Source organism: Hesperophylax consimilis, chromosome 12 (genome assembly GCF_061612785.1).
Source record: "Hesperophylax consimilis isolate HC1 chromosome 12, BYU_Hcon_1.0, whole genome shotgun sequence".
NCBI classification, from domain to species: domain Eukaryota; kingdom Metazoa; phylum Arthropoda; class Insecta; order Trichoptera; family Limnephilidae; genus Hesperophylax; species Hesperophylax consimilis.
This window is the reverse complement of record NC_142847.1, coordinates 13,781,539-13,799,778: the sequence shown is the minus strand read 5'-3', so window position 1 is coordinate 13,799,778 and position 18,240 is coordinate 13,781,539. Positions and strand designations below refer to the sequence as shown.

The window sequence follows — 18,240 nt, the reverse complement described above, 5'->3', positions numbered from 1 at the left end:
TGTTAATTAATGTGTGTTGTCAGTGACTAGTTGTGCCTACATGATGGTACTTATTATTAATATGACAGTAAATCTAATTGGCATTATTTTGTTGCAGACTTCAAGGACCGACTGACCCTGCAGGCCAGGCAGCGAATGAAGACAGAGCTCAGCGTGTCGGTCTCACTCCATAGATTAAGGCAAGACAGGAGGAACTTTGTCTGTGAGAACCGACCATTGAAGACAGAAATATGGCTTCAAAGGTATGCCAACATTAAAAAATTATTTTCATGTCTAACCTTTAAATTATACTTATTTAGCGTCTGACTGAAGCTTGCACGGAAATAGTTATCACGACGAAAACAAACTCTCACATGACAGGACGCAGGAGGAATAATTCAATGAAATTAAACGATTATAACTTTGTATGTGTGATGTCTGGGATTAATTTGCAATTACTACCTCTTGGTAGTAAATATACTTGAGTACGAGAGTCTTAAATAAATGCCTGATTCATTCAAGATTATAAGAAGTTTGTTATCGTAGATAATTACAATTAAAGTCTTACTGGACACGCGTCCGTTCTGATTTGAGTCAATGAGTACTAGGCTGCCGAGGACTAGAAATACAAATGAGCTCCCGAACTAAGAATCGGCTATCCTCGGGTGCAGTCGGAACCTTTCGTACGACAGGTAACTATCACTCAAAATAATCTTAACTGGATTCTAATAACAACACCAAATAACAAGATTACAGTATAAAGGGTGTCCGGGTTTCAGGGGAGTACAAGTGAAAAAAGATAAAATGGATCAAATTTTTTACGTAGTTTTCAGGTACAATCATTGAAGATATATGTTTGTATGGAAAAAATTAAATTCTTCTGTATTATTTCGATTTTTTTAAAATCATCTTTACTTTTACCATCACGTAGAATCACCTCCTGAAGTTTGTGCTCTTTAATCCCGGACAACCTGTATAAGCACAAATTCATTTAATTTATTATGTTGCCAAGGTCATTTTTGTGAAGAATATTAGTCTGGTGCTTGGATTAAAGGTATGATCTTTATCAATAAGATGATTGGCGAATGTCGAAAAACCATTATTATTTGAGCACCGATGCATCTGATGATGCTTGTCTTAAGAAAAACCGGTTGGTAATTTTTAAAATTTATTTAATATTCATTAATGCCCTATCGAGCTTTTACAGAGGAAGTTGACCCTTTATGTATGTAAGTGTAACATAATACATGGATAATAGCATAACTATTTACAAAAAAAATTAAAAAACAAATGCTAATACTAAGATTATCATTAAATCCAAATAATAAAACCCGTCATTGTAAATAAAGCAAAGAGTCAAAAATAAAGTAAGTATGTACATTGTACATTCGTATATAAATACAATTATTCGTGTTTCTTGCAAACCGGTAAGACTGAAAAACAGGAAAATAATTTACAGGCATATAAAAAATAAATACATTTATAAAATATACTGATATGTATTTTAAAACAATGAAAAAGAAGAAAAATAATGTCTGTTGAATCTATAAAAAAAACAATGAATAATAGCAAAATACCAACGCTGTAATTAATGTAGAATTTAAATAATAGTACTTGAAATTGTAAATAAATCAAAGTATAATATAAATATCAAGTATGTCCGTATATGCATACAGTCAATGTGAAACACAAATATGCTAAGGAGTATGTGATATAAATGTTGGAAGGTATAGAGACAAGGCTTTTTTAAAAAGCTAATAAATAATACAATAATACTAGCAAATAGGTCTGAAATTGGTTGCCTTTTGAAATTCACAAAATTATTAACACCAAATATAATCAATAAGCCAAGGTGTACATAATTATAAATAATATTTTTTTATGGGTACACAATAAAAACATACTAACTTCGGTTGTAGGTGCATGAAGTGATATATTCCTTCGTGAAATTATGAATTTATATTTGCTTTGAAGTTTTCAAATTTTTACTTACTGTGGGAATTCAGACAAACAAACAATACAAAACAAAATGAACCTTTGTTTGTCCAACTGGGAAGGATTCAGGAAGGGACAGCCAAATTGTGTATTTAGTACATAATATTCTTACAATGGAATGGCGATTGATTTTTTTTATCAATAATTCTGTATCCGAAACGAGTATTTCTTTTGTTTAAATTTTTTAATGATTTCGTGATTTTGCAAATTTACGCTTAAAATTAGCAAATATTATCTTCAAAATATATATAAAAAAAAATAAGGTTTCAAATAAAGGGTTCATCCTAGACTTGTAGAAAAGTCGATATATGTCGGACATTAAAATAAAAATAAATAAAATTATCCAAGACACTATCTAGATCGCATTTAGTTAAAATTGAATCTTGTGATCGTACATAAAGATAAAAGATAAAGCAGCCAATGAAAAAAATGTGCGGTGAGAAAAATGAAGAACTTGTCGGTAGTTCTTATTCAAAGTATGATACAGTTAAATATGACCGAAAGAAATAAAGTCCATTCGCGCAGTTGGTAGAGCAGCGCCCCGGCAAGGCGAAGGACCTGGGTTCATGTTCCAGATGTGACCTATCTTTTTCCATTTTTCTGTTTCAAATTTTCGTTTAAAAATCGCTAATATTATCTTCAATATTTTTTGTCTATATAGATTCATGGTAAGTATGAGTATTAGGTACGTATCTATAATTATGAAGACGTATTATTTGCGTTACTAAGTATACTGCGGTTGCAGCCAACAGTTTTCTTGTAGTTTATTATTGTAATACTGCACTAAAGAATATGTCCTGAATATAGTTGGTAGTAAAGTTTTCGCCCCTGAAAATTTTCAAAATCTTATAAAATTTACAAAAAGTGTTTACATGGGGTTTTTAAGCCATTTACAACTTTTAAAATGTGGGAAATAGTTCCATCTATCTTAGGCAAGAAAAATTGACAATAACTACTTTAATATGCGCATAGTATAGTAATTAGATATTATGAAGGCGCAATCAACTTGTTCGAAGGAAATCCCCTGAGGTCTCCTGGACCCTGCGGCCAAACATGCCTTAAGTATTATTAACATGAAGTTCCGGTACTTGCCCACTACTAAAGTGGCAGCTAGCAAAGGAAAATTAGTTCCTGGCAACACGAGTCTGAGATTAAACACGAATCGAGTTGTGAACGTACAATTAAAATGACAATGTGACCCTTATTAGGTAGGTACCATTGCAACAACTAGTATTATTCCCCCAAGCAGAACACGTAATTTGTTGAAAGGTAAAAACATTTACAAGTATTTTTAAAACACCTCTTGTGTCATCTTACCTAGTTCTGAAATAATAAATAAATACTGTTAACAGCCTTTCTTGGTTTTAAAGTCTAATTGGATGGTGCACAATTAATATCTCAATTTTATGCAAAACAAATTATTTGAGGAAAACAGAATAACCATTACAAGCACAGTTTACAATCGCGCTGTGCAAGCGGGTTCCCTACAGAGCATCGGACCATTCCAAGGACGGTCTGTGTTACTCCGCGTAGGTTTTCATCTCTGGCTTAAGCCATTTAAGTAATAATCAAGTTATAATGTCTTCGGAATCGTGGATTTTAAATCCATTCAGAAAACAGATAAAGTATGCTTACACCTCATTCCCGAGTAAAAGATTCTTTCAGAATGACCCTGGTGAGAGACAACCGCTTTGAATTAAAACGTTGCTTGAATACGATTTAGGGCTCTGTAGTAAGCGTTTAAAAATTAAGAAGAAGATGGTTTGAAAGTGCAGATATGTATAATACCAATGTTGTATGGGAGCGTTCTAATATAAAATATTTACTTCCTTCTCCTTTCAGCTTTTGGTTCCATTGGCCAGTGGCAGTTTAGGCATTTGAAACTTATTATAAAAAACGATAAGATGAACAAACATGTACCTGCCTTCAAGAGCCGTAACCAAGGATATTTCATCAAATACCATATAATTTTAATAATACGTCCAACTCCAGTAATATATTGTAGATACAGTAAAGCATATTCTTCACATAAAATCCATTAAAATCTATAAAAGAAAACCGAGGCGCACACTCACACCGCTAGAAGTGCTAGTGTAGAATGTTACATCAGAATGCATAAGAAATATTACAAGTTGGAGGTATTGATAATATTATAGGGTATTTGATATTATCAGGTGTAATTATGAGTACTTATCTAGAATCCTTATTACTGATACTAAGATAATGTCACAAACAATCTACGGGATATATCACTGTAATAATTAATTACGTAAGTTATATTAATATTAATTGTAATTATTTGCTATTTTTGTTGGTTATTTTATTACCTCATATCAGAGATTCTATAAGTATACACGCTTATGGCGCCACCACACCGTAGATAGAGAAATTCTCTCACGCCACCGTAATATAAGTGCTAAATATGTATCGATTCATATGCATTTTATATAACCTATATTCAATTATGTATCCTGCAATTCATTTACTCAATTGTATATGGCAGACAGAGTATTGCACCCAACGCACCACTCTGTTCAGCTGACATGATAAACCAAAATAAAAAAGTATTACGCTCTATTGGTACTCACCAGCTTTGGTTATCTTGATGTGTAGATGGAAGTGGGGACCGCACTCGGATGATTTTAAGATAAATTGGATCACGGTAAACACTAACCACTGCACAAGGACACGGCGATCAACACTTGGAATGATTATGTTTTTCCACATCCTTTACGGTGAACCATATCAGTAGTTACTGATGGAAAGCTTTCAACATGTAAAATGGAACATTTTACCAGCTAAATACTCCTCGAAGTCTTATGTCGTGAGAAGGTCAGAAGTCGTTACAGACTTGTTGCCGCAGGCGACTCTTCATACAATATTGCGCAGACCCAAGTTAAAGGTTTGAGTCGTTGCTTTGTAATTGGCAGGGAACAGAAAAAAGCTAGCGTGAACCAATGGCGTTATGAAACATATATATTATTTTGAATAAATTGTGAAAGAACACAAATTAATCAAATAAAGTTTACCTGCACACACCGGTATTCGTAGTGATAACCAATCGTAACCGCCACGGAAGTTTTAATAAGTTACACGTAGAAAAACGAGATATAAAAAGAATTGATAATTTATTAAGATTCCGAAATTTACTAAAAGTTTATCAGGAAACTTGTTAATTCATTCGTTAAAGGCCTGCATTTCCGTTTTTAACCAGACTACAAATAATTGAGTGAGGTTCTTAATAATTAAGCATTTCTCATTTTTCTCCGTGTAGGTATAGTTAATTTGATTTATTTTCATTTTCTTTTTCTAAATTCAATAACTAATTTTTATCCCTAATTTTCATCTGTATTTAATAATATATAACAGTGAGCATTTTGTATGCATTTTAAAATCCAGTAAATTGAATCGGGAAAAGTTGAACGGTTGAATTTTTGGAAATATATGAAAAACCGAAAAAGAAGAAACATTTTCAAAAATGACGGCGTCTCCTAAGATTGTGTTTATTTAGGTAAAAACGATGTCACAAATATAATAAAAAATCGGGACATTTGTCAAAGCGATATACAAATCTCGTCTAATTAATTTAATTATATCTTAAGTTCTCTCTAAGTCTTAGCAAAAAATCTAATTTCGGTAAACTCTAAATTAGGTACCTACTCGTAGGTTTGCCCGTGACTCTGCGTTATACACAAATGAAGTTCTTTTATCGACGTTTTCAGGTTTGTTTTTTCAAGTGACGGAAAGCATTTATCAAACCGAGGCAGTTTATCGTAGGCGTTAGCAATAATAAGGATATATGCAGATCAAAGAAGGTACTTAAAAGGTACTATATATGTACCACAATATACCTATTCTTGTACACAGGAATTCAATTTTATGGTTGGCTGCTTCACACATCCTCGTTTGATTCACTCAGAAAGCCCTGAGTAAATAATATACCTTGATTAAATTGGATATTATAAATTCGTAGCACTTGTTTGCGGTTCTAATGAAAAATTTGTATTTAAACACTTGTTTATAATGTCTTTTGACTTCTATCATGTTATGAAGTCTTTTAATACAAACGTAATAAATAGATTTTTGACACTAACTTATGTTGTATTTTCACATTCGCTAATGGAGCATTTTATCCATTATGCAGTATTTTGATGATAGTTTATGCTGTTTTTTGACAAAAAGCGCTAACTTAAGCATTTTTTTAAATTCAACTTTAAAGATATTTATGATTTTCCCCATCGGGTTTAAAGGGAGTAATACTACGCAACGGGTAGCGAAATAAAGCCAATAAGTCGCATTTATCTTATATTAAATTGATTTCCCACGCAAATCGACCACACGCTTACAAATAATTACATTTATCTTTATCAAATCACTCTAAATTTAGTTAAAAAATATTTATTTGGATAACAAATCTACACACAAACGTTCAGCATTATTGATTGAAAATTTTACAATCAGTATGGGGATTAATTTGATATAAATATTTGCAAATCATGACTATACGATTGCAATCTTCGCCTGATTTCGTAATGTCCGCATTATTGAGATAGAAAAGTGATGCAAGAATGCTGACAAATTTGTGATCTTATCTAAGTAATTCCTTCTTCTTTTGTATGATGTATTAAGTAGAAAATCAGGGTTTCTGTGCCAGGTGGTGCCTCGGATGTTGCCCTGTGGACCTTCCTGTGGGGAACGAATGAAACGGGAATTCGTTGATAATATGCTGTGCAGTATTTTGCACCGCGTCGCATTTACACACGACTGAGTGTTTTAGGCTTCGCCTGTGCAATGTGAATAATGTCATCTTCAGGGTACAACGCTGTGAGAGAACCTTAGTCAGTTGATAGAGAACCCGAATTTACTGGGCAGGAGACCCAAGCTGTCAAATAGTAACTCGTAAGTTTATTAAGTTGTTCGAAGTGTTAATCATTCCAACCGTCAATTTAAACAGTGTGCAATAGTTGTCAATGAGGAATAATTGGAGCAGGTGGATGAGTTTGTGTATTTAGGAAGTACGAGTATGTTTACGAGAGATGACCAGGCTGACAGAGATATTGAAAGTAGGTTAAATGCAGGTAACTCCATTAATGGAGGACTGAACGCAGTTGGCGCTAATAAAATGTACTGGTACCTACCCTGATGTAAGATAATAGAAGAGTAATTATGAGACGATGTATGAATGTGAATGAGACAAGGAGTGTGTGTCAAGACCGAGTTGTTTTGCAGTCCAAACCCTGTTCTTCCCCCTGCGGGTAAACGGCGTGATGGTGAGTTAGTAAACAACATATTATTTTGATGCTTTGTTGGATTGAATACATCTTGCTTGATTTTTTTAAGCATGCCTCCAGTCTGAATTAATTTTTGACTGAAAGGAGTCAATTTCCAAAAAATCAACCCCTTAAAAACCAAGTTTTTTTTACTGAGAAGTATACTTCCCAGGGTGTGTAAGAGATTGCAACTAAAAGTTTATAGAAGGCATTGTCATCGACAACAAGTCTATCTGCACAGTTGAGTCGAGAAATGTGTTAATTTCCATTTCCAAGATTTGCATTAATTCATTACTGAAAACAAAAACGAAATACAAATACATTTATTTAAAAATGAAAAAACAAGTAATTTATCTTTACAAAAATGATTCGATCTTGCGCATGGACCAAGAATGTTGAAATGATTCAAAATAGATACTCGACATGATAACCAGTTCTATCATATTTGTATTTAGCTATTTAACTAAAGTAGCTTGTGCAACGAAGAAAATGAAAAAAAAATCAACTCTTATTCCTGTTTTCTGTCGATGCAGGTAATGAGATTACTTCTGTCCTCGGAGCAATGAACTATACTTGCGGACTTCAATAATATCCACTCCGCGATAAAATCGGTAAAAGCGGTATCGGTTAATGCTGGAGGTAATTGGCAAGAATTCTTGAGTTGTTTGGTGAATGCATACATTATTATGTACTGTTACTACAATCTGCTAGTAGTTCAATACTTACTTGAAGCGTGAACAATGAAAATAAAAACAGGCAAATGAGGTATTCTGACAAACTATGAATAGCGTTAAAAATGCGTGAACGATTTAAAATTTATTTTTCTGTTTACGATTATTGTACTAAAAAATGGATTTTAATATTTTGAAAATAAATAATTATTTTAAAAACGATCTATGACCGCATATTCCGAAACGGTTCCAACTGGCTACTAAATCAAAGATTGCTCCGGTGACCGGTGTAATGTACAGACTACGTAGATTGCTTCCCACAGCCATACTGCGATCATTGTACTATGCTATGATTCACTCCCACTTGGCATATCTTTCGAGTATCTGGGGCTTTGCTACCAAAAAAATGATATCGGAGGTGCAAATAATCCAAAATATAGCCATGCGTAACATTTTTGGATTGCCTTGGGATATATCTATTAAAGATATTTACCGTCACGCACTTGTTTTGCCATTTAAGATGGTTCCTAGCTTTGAGATAACAAACACCATTTTAAATATTATTCAGTGTAACACCCACACAAATATAAAACTGAACTATAACAACGATGTTCACCAATATAATACACGACAACACAACAAACTACATATATCAAAAATACACTCAACAAAGTTCGGACTGAAATCATTAGAATATATTGCCTACACTAACTATAACAAATTGCCTGAAGAATTAAGACAGGTATATGCCTCTAACAAATCTCGAAACGATATATTGAAATCCTATTTTTTCAAATGTTATTTGGAAAACGAGTCATAAGTAGGTACAAACTCTGTTCTGATAGCCGTCCTAATTATCTCCAAATACCAAACTTTGTACATCCAGAGATGATGAGCTTTTTTAATCTTCTCATGTATTTTGAATGTAAAACATCTTGTATTAGGTCTGTTTATTTTTGACCCCGTCCTTTTTAATGTATTTTCCTGATTTTTTTTTATGCATTTATTTAGTCCATCATTGAGGATACTTTTTCAACTTTTTGACACCAACAGTACATAAATCAAATGAGTGATTATAATAATTCATAAAGTCTTATAAGACAATTTTTTTGTGACATATCTGTAAAGTGATTCTTCATATGTTGTGTCTGTATGTTGCTTCTGTGAAATGTTTTGTAAATGTTTTCTTCATACATTGTGTCTGCACATTGGGTTGGGTTGGTTATTTTTAATTTTTAATCTAATTTTTCTATACAAAACTCTTTTTTTTAATTTTTTTACTCTTCTATTTCAAAACTACCAATTGGCGATCCCTTAATGAGTTTAATAACTCATGGGAATACAACATCGTTTGTTGTATGTTTAAAAAAAATAATAATAAAAAATTGTATAAACAGTAAGTAAATCGAAAAATATATTTTGGTGTTATTCGACTATTGGATGTTCTGTAATTATCTAGGAAATAGCTTCATCGGTAGCTACCGACAATATCGATACATTATGTATGTCGGTCAAGTTAACCTTAATTGCATTTGCTAATTGTGTTGTTACTGTATTCATTATAAGACGGTTGCGCAGCATATCTGCATAGTAAGTGTGATTAAAATACAATCATTGTCATGACTGAAGTAAACACGATTTTCCATCCGAAAGCTGACAAACATGAACATTAAAATGATTATTCTGTCATATAAAAATTTAAAAAGCATCTAAGCAATAATTTTTAAAAAATCTAAATTTTTCAAAATTTGTTTCAGTATCTATACCTATAGTTTTTTAGCACTATTTATTTTCGTAGATTATTGTGCTTTACTTTTTTACTTCACTTTTAAAATGAAGAGTTGTAGAGATACCTGCAAGATCTATTTCTTGGAAACATTTAATTTTTTTTAAACCTATTTACTCCAAATCAAACATGATACAATGTAATTGCTATTTAAATTATATACTTAGATCTAATTTAAAATATACAATTACTGTATAAATATACTATTACTGTACAAATATACTATTACTTTACTTAACATTTCACGCTCATATTGAAAAGATCTGTAAATCAGCCATGAAGATGTTGGGTTTTGTCATATACAATTCAAAAGACTTGACCAACCTTGCAGTTATAAGTCTGCTTTACTTTAGCTTAGTGCGTAGCATTCTTGAAAGTGGATCTCATGGGGGCCAGAGGACACTGTCTATGTACCAATGGTCGAGAAGATTCAAAAGAATTTTTTACGATACCTCTACATGAGAGAGTTTGGTTATTACCCATGGCTGTTTCCAACAGCATTTATCTCGGGAATGCAGTGTGTATGCAGCCTTATTTCCAGGAGGGATGTTGAATTACTCCTGATGGCGTATAAGCTTCTAAACGGTTTGGTCTCAATACCAGAAATTCTGGCTAAAATACGATTCTATGTCCGCCAACACAGGCTTTTGATTCTTCCTAGGTGCAGAACTAACATACCAATAATTATGCCCTTGAGAAGAATCACTAGGTTAATTAACTGCCTTACAGGAAATTTGGATATTTTCCACATGTCCTACAACGTATTTAAACGTATATGAAATATTATTATTCAAGACTAAACATTGTAAACCTACATTTGAAACTTTTTTTGTGTCCAACTTGTAAATGTATTTGCTATTCACTTTTTTATAATTTTTAATTACCGATATTGCAATGTGCTGGTTTATACTGTTTTTCCAAATAAATATACTATGACTATACAAATAAATTGGTAATATTTTTATATAGATGTTGTCTACATATTTTTTGCTTTTTCTCTTTTATTACAGTTACTGATTATTTTATACTCTACTACTATAGGAACATTTTTCGTTTTACTTGAGCTTATCATCTATTTACCAGTAAATTTTATGTACGAAAAAAAAAAAATATATATCCCAACTGCTCCCAATTGTCTCGAGCCAGTGAAAGGGGAAGGAGATAGGGAAGAAGAAGGTTGGAAATGACTTGGGTATTCAGATCTAGTCATCAAACACGGCTAAAGCCATTTCAAGGAACGCTTCAATAACGAATAGTGGAATTAAACCAGGGCAATATTGAGAGTATCTTTAAGGTGATTTGAGGTGAGGTGATTTGAGGTGAGGTGATTTTTCACAAAAACGGCGCTATACATATCATCCAAATATTATTATTATCATTATCTTCCAATCTGAAAGGAGCCACAAATACACTTTATACTATTTTTGATAATTTACTCGCAAATTACATCCATAAAATTTACTTGAATTTGAACCCGCAACATCTGAATTGCCTTAACATCGATCGAGGAAGTCACATCACATGCATAGACGCAATGTAGGCATGCTGTGTCTGTTCTACAGGTATTTCAATGGAGCCTGCTCCAAGGAGCTAGCAGCATTGATTCCTGATGCACCGGTGCACGTGCGCGAAACTCGACGGACACGAACTGAACACCCGTTCACGGTTGACGTTGGCTTCATGAGAACGGGCCGTTTTTACGACTCGTTTTTGTGTAAGTCGGCTCGTATGTGGAACGAGCTACCGGCATCTGTTTTTCCTCCCTCCTATAATCCGAGCCTCTTCAAGGCCCGCATTAACAAATCCCTTCCTACAGCCCCTACCTTACTCCGCCTCACAACGCCGCCCAACCGGGTGGTGACATAGTTCCCCTGTCTGTGCACTGCACAGGCAGGGACACTCTTGTGAGGTGTCACATAAAAAAAAAAAAAAAAAAAAAACACAGGGAATACATTAATTTTTGTGTAATGAACTAAAGAGTGAAATTTTTTGCTCTCATTGTCTTCATGTACTCTCAACCTTCTTATCCCCCATCTCATTCAATCCACCACTAAACCACTTTGACTTGGGTATAGTAGAATTAAAATCGATTCACTCCGTGCAATGAGACTTGATTTATTATTCGAAACCTTATCTACAGCCGAGGATTTATCTCATTTATGATTTTATAAATAACACATGCTTTTTAATTACAATCTTATTTGTTAGCTGTACCATGAAGGTCAAAATGAAGCAGACAAAAATAATCCAGAATATTTTGTAACTAATCACACTTTTTTATTTTACTTGTATAAGATTTCCTCCCATCAAGGTTGTTTTAAAATGTCAATTCAAATAGAAGAAAAGCACGAACAATTACATATTTTTTATATGTTTCTCAAGTGAATGGGAGCTTTTAAAATTTCAAGTAAAATTAATGAAAAGTTCTCTCTGAAAATTAGAATAGAGACATGCATTTTTGGTTGACTAAAATTAAATCTCTTCTTCTATTCAATCAAAAATGATCGATATATTTCGATTCCCCCACCCAGGAGGCCATGAGAAAAATAATTTCCCAAAAAGTACTAAATGTTATTCGGTTATTAAATGTTAACTGAGATCTCTTTGGGTATTAAAATTTTCAATAAAAAAGCTTTAAAAAGTTAAGAAAACCGTAATAAGAATCACTGTATATAAGTATTCAGTTTAAATATGCTTTATTTAATGTAAAAAATATGGTTCCGGCCGGGATCGAACCGGCGACCTTCTGCGTGTAAAGCAGACGTGATAACCGCTACACTACGGAACCTGTGCCAATTGTACCAGATAAGCCGCACTTGTGATACATAATAGCAGAAATATTCGAACAGCGCTGGTCTGGAAATATAAAACACCTTTCTCTTACGCAATACTTACCGAATTCATTCAGAAACTCAGGCAGAGAATAGAATCACTATCATATGTAAATAACAAAATTATAAGAATAAAACGCATAAAATTAATGCCTGCAGTTATGTTATGACGTTTTGTTTATCTCCCAACTCATCATTTTACTGTTGTGAAGTTATGGACATTTTATTAAATGCTATTTTCATTCCGATTTGTAAAAACTATATCGGAACCCGCATGAAAAATCTTTTTTACACGATCATTATTTTCGTGCTTAAAATTTCACGCCGATGGGTTTAATAAGTTTTATTTCTTTAGTTGCCATTAGAGAACAAATAATATTTTGGGACGATACTAAATTTTTAATTTTTAAAATCATTTAATGGTAACGTAATTCCATTACTGTTAAATAAATGGCATACTCAGAGACAGCTATTTTTTATTTTTTATTTATTAATGAATAAATATGTACATAAAATATAAAAATTATAAAATAAGCCTTCTTTTCAAGCGGTTAGAGAAATAAAGAAAACAAACATACTACGGAGAGAAAGAAATGAAAAAAAATGTATTTAACAAATAAAAAGTTTATTAACCTTACAATTCCACATGGGCAAAGCCAGCGCGTATTTCACAAAATCAAAATTTCAAAAGTTAATATTCAAGTTATAATTTTATTACTTCCTTATAGGCCCTTTCTTTATCAGAACTTGAATAGAACTTTCACAGACCTTGTTTGTTGAATATTATCTTTGAAATTTGATGTGTTGTTCAAGTTCTGTGAAATAATACTTTTATGTTTTGTATAGCGTCGTTTTTGTGGAACATCACATCAAGTATCGGCTATTTCAGACAACATTTGGCTTAGGGTCGGTACTGCGGAAATTATATGAAGCAAATACACGAGTCAATTAAATGACAAGGATTAGTTGCAATTGTTATTCTTGACAAGAACTGCATATTTGAGATGTTAATTCCACATAAAATGATAAATTATTTCTCTCCAGTGGCAACAGCATTCTTGTAATGTAATATTTTTTTCTTCCATCCATCGTAATCTCTATGTCTTGAGTATCGCACGTCAATAATTTCAATGACATAGGGATGGAAAGTTTGTTGTTATATAAATTTTCTAATGCGTTGTATAATTCTCTTCTCTGGTGTATTTAACTTTTATTTTGCAAAATTTATTTTATGAAACATTCCAATCCAATTCATGGTCTTATTATAATATTCTGGACAATTTTATAACAGTTTTTACAACTCTTTGATATTTGCATAAAAAATTTAGTGAAATTTTATCATTTTAGTATCAAAAATATATTTTTTTCCTGATAACATTTAATTTATAATGTACACAAAACATTTAATTCAAATCAGCAATAAACTTGAAATAAAAATTGGCTTGGGGTGCACCCCCGATGTTATATAATATAGTATGGAATCAGTAACATGATATTATTTATTTGTAGAAGGTTATTTCTAGGCAATGAATAAAGAAAAAAACTAGAAGTGCCTTCCATATAAATTTGAATGGAAATAAATGCGCCACTGAATTAGTACCTTTTGGTTCTAGACCATTTTGCACGGGTTCTGTCTCTCTTAAACTTGCCTGACATTAATACATCGCTATCCCATTTGAATTTCGTAACCATAGTGAAACACAATTGTGTATGAAAGTGTTGGCCCAAATTGGGCTTACATTTTTTTGGATCACGAAACACACCCACAAGACATTCCTGTCTTATTCTTTATTCTATGTCTCTAGTACCTATACTTCATCATCTATCACAATATTTCATTATTTAACCCAAATGATATGACAAATGTTTTTACAATTTTATCTTATACATTTATTTATTTTACCCAAAATTTTTATTAGTTAATAGTTTAAGTACATACACTTTTAGATTTTTTTTACATAAGCATAAAATATAAAATAAAGGCAAGTAAAGGTAACCCATAAAGGCACTGCCTATGTGTGGGTAATATAATAAAAAAATACAAATAAAATAAGAATTGAAATATTCTTTTTAAATTAAATAAAATACAATATAAAGCAATTTTACAATGTAAATTTTAAAGTTACAGTACAGTTATTTAATATTGTTGTTGAAAAGAGAAACATAAAGTTTCATGATTCAATGCTTTTTTATTTGTATTTTTTATAAACAACAAGTAAGTAGGTATGTGAGTAAGGTTTTAAGTTAAGTATTGCCACAATGAAACATGAAAGCTTGCAAAGAATTTTAAATTTATAGTGTTTCAAAATTCATACTAAGCCTTAATATGCACAGTGAAGATACGTACAATATAAAACATAAGAAGATGGTTAGAGGCACGATTCTTTTGTGTATTATTCACGAAGTGAATGGTATCATTATGATGGGAAAGGATGAATCACGAATTATTGCTTTGTTCTTAAAAGTAGGTACCTCATCATCATACATACATATTCCACGATGTGGTCTTTTTCACGAATAATTTTCTTCACTAGCTTTGGTTAAACCCTAGCAGCCCTCTACACTCTGCTAAGCAAAGGAAATAATAAACTATCAGCAAAAAACAAACTCCTAATTTACAAATCAACGATAAGGCTAAAACTAACATATGCAAGCTCCATCTGGGCCCACGCTTCAGAGTCCCATTTTAAAAACTCCAAACGTTTCAAAATAAAGCCATACGAATAGCCAAGGGAGCACCTAAATGAATGAGGGTTTTCCAACTCCATCGAGACTGAAGTTCCCCTCCTTAAAAAATATATCTTAAGTCTCGCGAAAATATTTCATGCAGGAATTCCCACCCATGAAAGCGCGTGTATAAATTGCCTAACCAGGTACGATGAAAGCGTACGTACCAAACATAAATAACCCAAACAGATCCTTCGTAAAGATTAATTTCCCCATATTGCAGCCATGTTCCCTTGCATAATTATTAAAAACAAACCTAAAATACATATTTTTCCAACAACTATTATTGTAAATTCATTATGAAAGAGACAGGGGTATTTTTGGCTCGTAGCTCTGTATGCAAATATATCATAAGTCAAACTCAAAAGTAGGCCTCATCATTCTCAATTTCTAGATTTTCATCTTTCTCATCTTTCAATTTCATCTTCAATTTTCTGCCACACAGTCAGCCCTTTTTTCGACACGCTTCTGGGTCAATTTCACTCTGGCATTTTCTCCATATAACCAGCCAATAACGGTGTTCGGTACTTGCAGAACAAGCTTAGACGGTTACACGCATAACGTCTGCTTATTATTATTTATTTTAGAAACAAAACAGCACATAGATTACAATGGAAATGATACAAAATTACACATTCCATGTCATAGTGGGTACCAATAACACGTTTCTTTGAAATTTCTTACTTGTGGTAGGTACATTGAGTAATTATTAGCGGGTAACATGTAATTGAGTAAGGTAAAATGTGTGTGCATACGTGAGTGTGTTTGTAGGTGTGAGCAGTGGTGGTTTATAGAAGTGAAACGATATGTTATACATTGTCAATGCGTCCGAAAAAACGTCGATGTTGTTTATATTACTGAATGGATGAATTTGTTTCAAATAGTGCTAAATGGCCTGTCCGTTTCAAAGGCATGTTAAAATTGAATAAAGACAAAAGCTAGGTACATTTAATCTATATATTATAAATTTGTATTACGTTTTTGCTGATGTGAAAAAAATTCGTCAATGTAATATACAATATTCTTCTTCTGAATACAATATTTATGCAACGTTTGTACTCAAATGCAAATCAAATGTAATATTTTAGAATGCAAAAATTTACTGGAATTTGTCGCTATGTTGTTATATTCAGTTAATTAACCTTCTATTAGACCTTACCTGTTAGCTACCAATTTTATTAAAAGTGGAAGTTGAATTATTTTACGTATTCACCTTTATCTCAGATAAAATGCCTGCCAAGTGAAACATGAATAACCGTTGGTAGACGTAACTTTTAGTCATGAAGATTTATGTGCTAATTCAATAACATTTATTTATGAATGCACTAACGGTGCTTGTGGTAGATGCGGTGCAATAGATTCCGGGCGGAGTTTAGTAAAAATGATTTTCATGAATACAAGTAGGTTTCCGCTACAATGTTAATGCAATTTTCATGCATAGTGCATGTTTTAAGCGTCGCGACGGTGACGGTTCCGTCTGAATGCTAAATTGTCTTATTTTCACGAGACGGAAATCGTTTAAAATATACTCCTTCATTTCTATCGGTGCAGTGCTAAAATGAAAAGCATATATTTTCTTCCGCAGCCATGTACTTCATTAATTCCCATAGATAATTGTTTGAACCCCCGATTCAATGCAGCGCTTTGACCACGTTATCCGAATGTCATTTTCATCGATTCACTTTCGAGGCACTGCATTGCTGTTCTAAATACATGGATTAACATGTGCAAAAACTTTAAATTTAGTGCATTAGGACTTGCAAATAGATCACTAAACAAGGAAAACCAACGGTTGCACCAAAGTTACGAGTGTAGTGGGTAATTGAAATACAAAACATCTTCCCGTTGAACCATTTAAGATCTCGCACTCTAAGTAATATTAATGATATATTTTTATTCCTAGTATAATTGCACTTGAACATTAAAAAAGGTTCACATTCCATGAGTATTTAGCAACCTGCATGCAACTAACGGAAACTGGATAGCCTTGACAATTCTTTCCGGAGTTCGAAAAACTCGTAATCAATGCAATAGTAGAAACCTTGGCAAATACCTATCATTAATGAAGGGATAATTGTGCCGTTGTTCATAACCATAATTTATGTGGGTATGATATTATATCACTCGTTATGGACTTGAAAACTAAATATTTTTTTATACATAGGAAACGATTAGTTATACTTTCCGGAATCCATCCATCCATTATCAGTTCTAAGAATTACTTATATAGTACTAATGTGGCTTGGTAAAATCCAATTTAAAAAAAGACAGAAAAGACTATTATAAGTCTTTTGAGTTCAAGACGCATGTGTGTAATATTTTAAATTCACCATTTTCTCTAGGTAAACATCCTTCGATAGTGAATAATATGCATAGGTTTTGAATGCAATATTCTCTCGAATTCTGGAACACAAAGGACAGGTTGTGATTTTTTGAAAAGTGCGTTCGTACAGCGAACTCCCATAAAAACATAAGGAAATAAGACAAACTGGTATTATAATTTTACCAAATTTTAAATAGCGCGCATTCAAATTCCGTGCTGAAATAATCCATTCGTCCGAATGATAATCATACTTACTGCCAAGAGCTAGTCCAAAATGAATCCCAAATCCCTTAGGTACGAAAATTGGGAATCTTCTAGCTACCTGAGTGCGGATCATCTGTATGATTTTTTGCTACCAAATTTGCATGGAATAGTATTTTGCAAAAATCTACACATTTTTTTCTGTGATTTTCGAATTTTATGTTCTTACCTATTTAAACAAGTCAATTATTTAAGATGTCACTTTTTTAATATTAAAATAATTGCGTATTTTTGCGTGATTTGTGATTTTCGTAATTGAAACCATTTTTGTAACTTACTATATTATATTCTTTTGCCAAAGACCTTTTAATGTTTCTAGATCGAATCTTTGTTGCAGTCAGGTGATGAAATTCCTTCAGATCTTAGGACAAAAAAATAGTATGGACAATATCAACAT

At 32.5% G+C, this 18,240-nt stretch overlaps 1 protein-coding gene and 1 non-coding gene across 2 annotated transcripts in view; one reads left to right on the top strand and one right to left on the bottom strand.

The window, feature by feature from the left end:
* The first annotated feature begins 215 nt into the window (after positions 1 to 215).
* Positions 216 to 18,240, top strand: part of LOC149419181 (sodium-dependent nutrient amino acid transporter 1-like) — an 84,314-nt gene continuing 66,289 nt past the window's right edge. Inside the window, exon 1 of the mRNA XM_089637720.1 lies at positions 216 to 242. Coding sequence (XP_089493846.1) covers positions 231 to 242 — 12 coding nt within the window. The 5' untranslated portion in view covers positions 216 to 230. The remainder of the gene's footprint in view (positions 243 to 18,240) is intronic.
* TRNAV-UAC (transfer RNA valine (anticodon UAC)) lies at positions 12,417 to 12,489 on the bottom strand. Its single transcript has one exon. It is a non-coding gene; the product is annotated as a tRNA-Val (tRNA).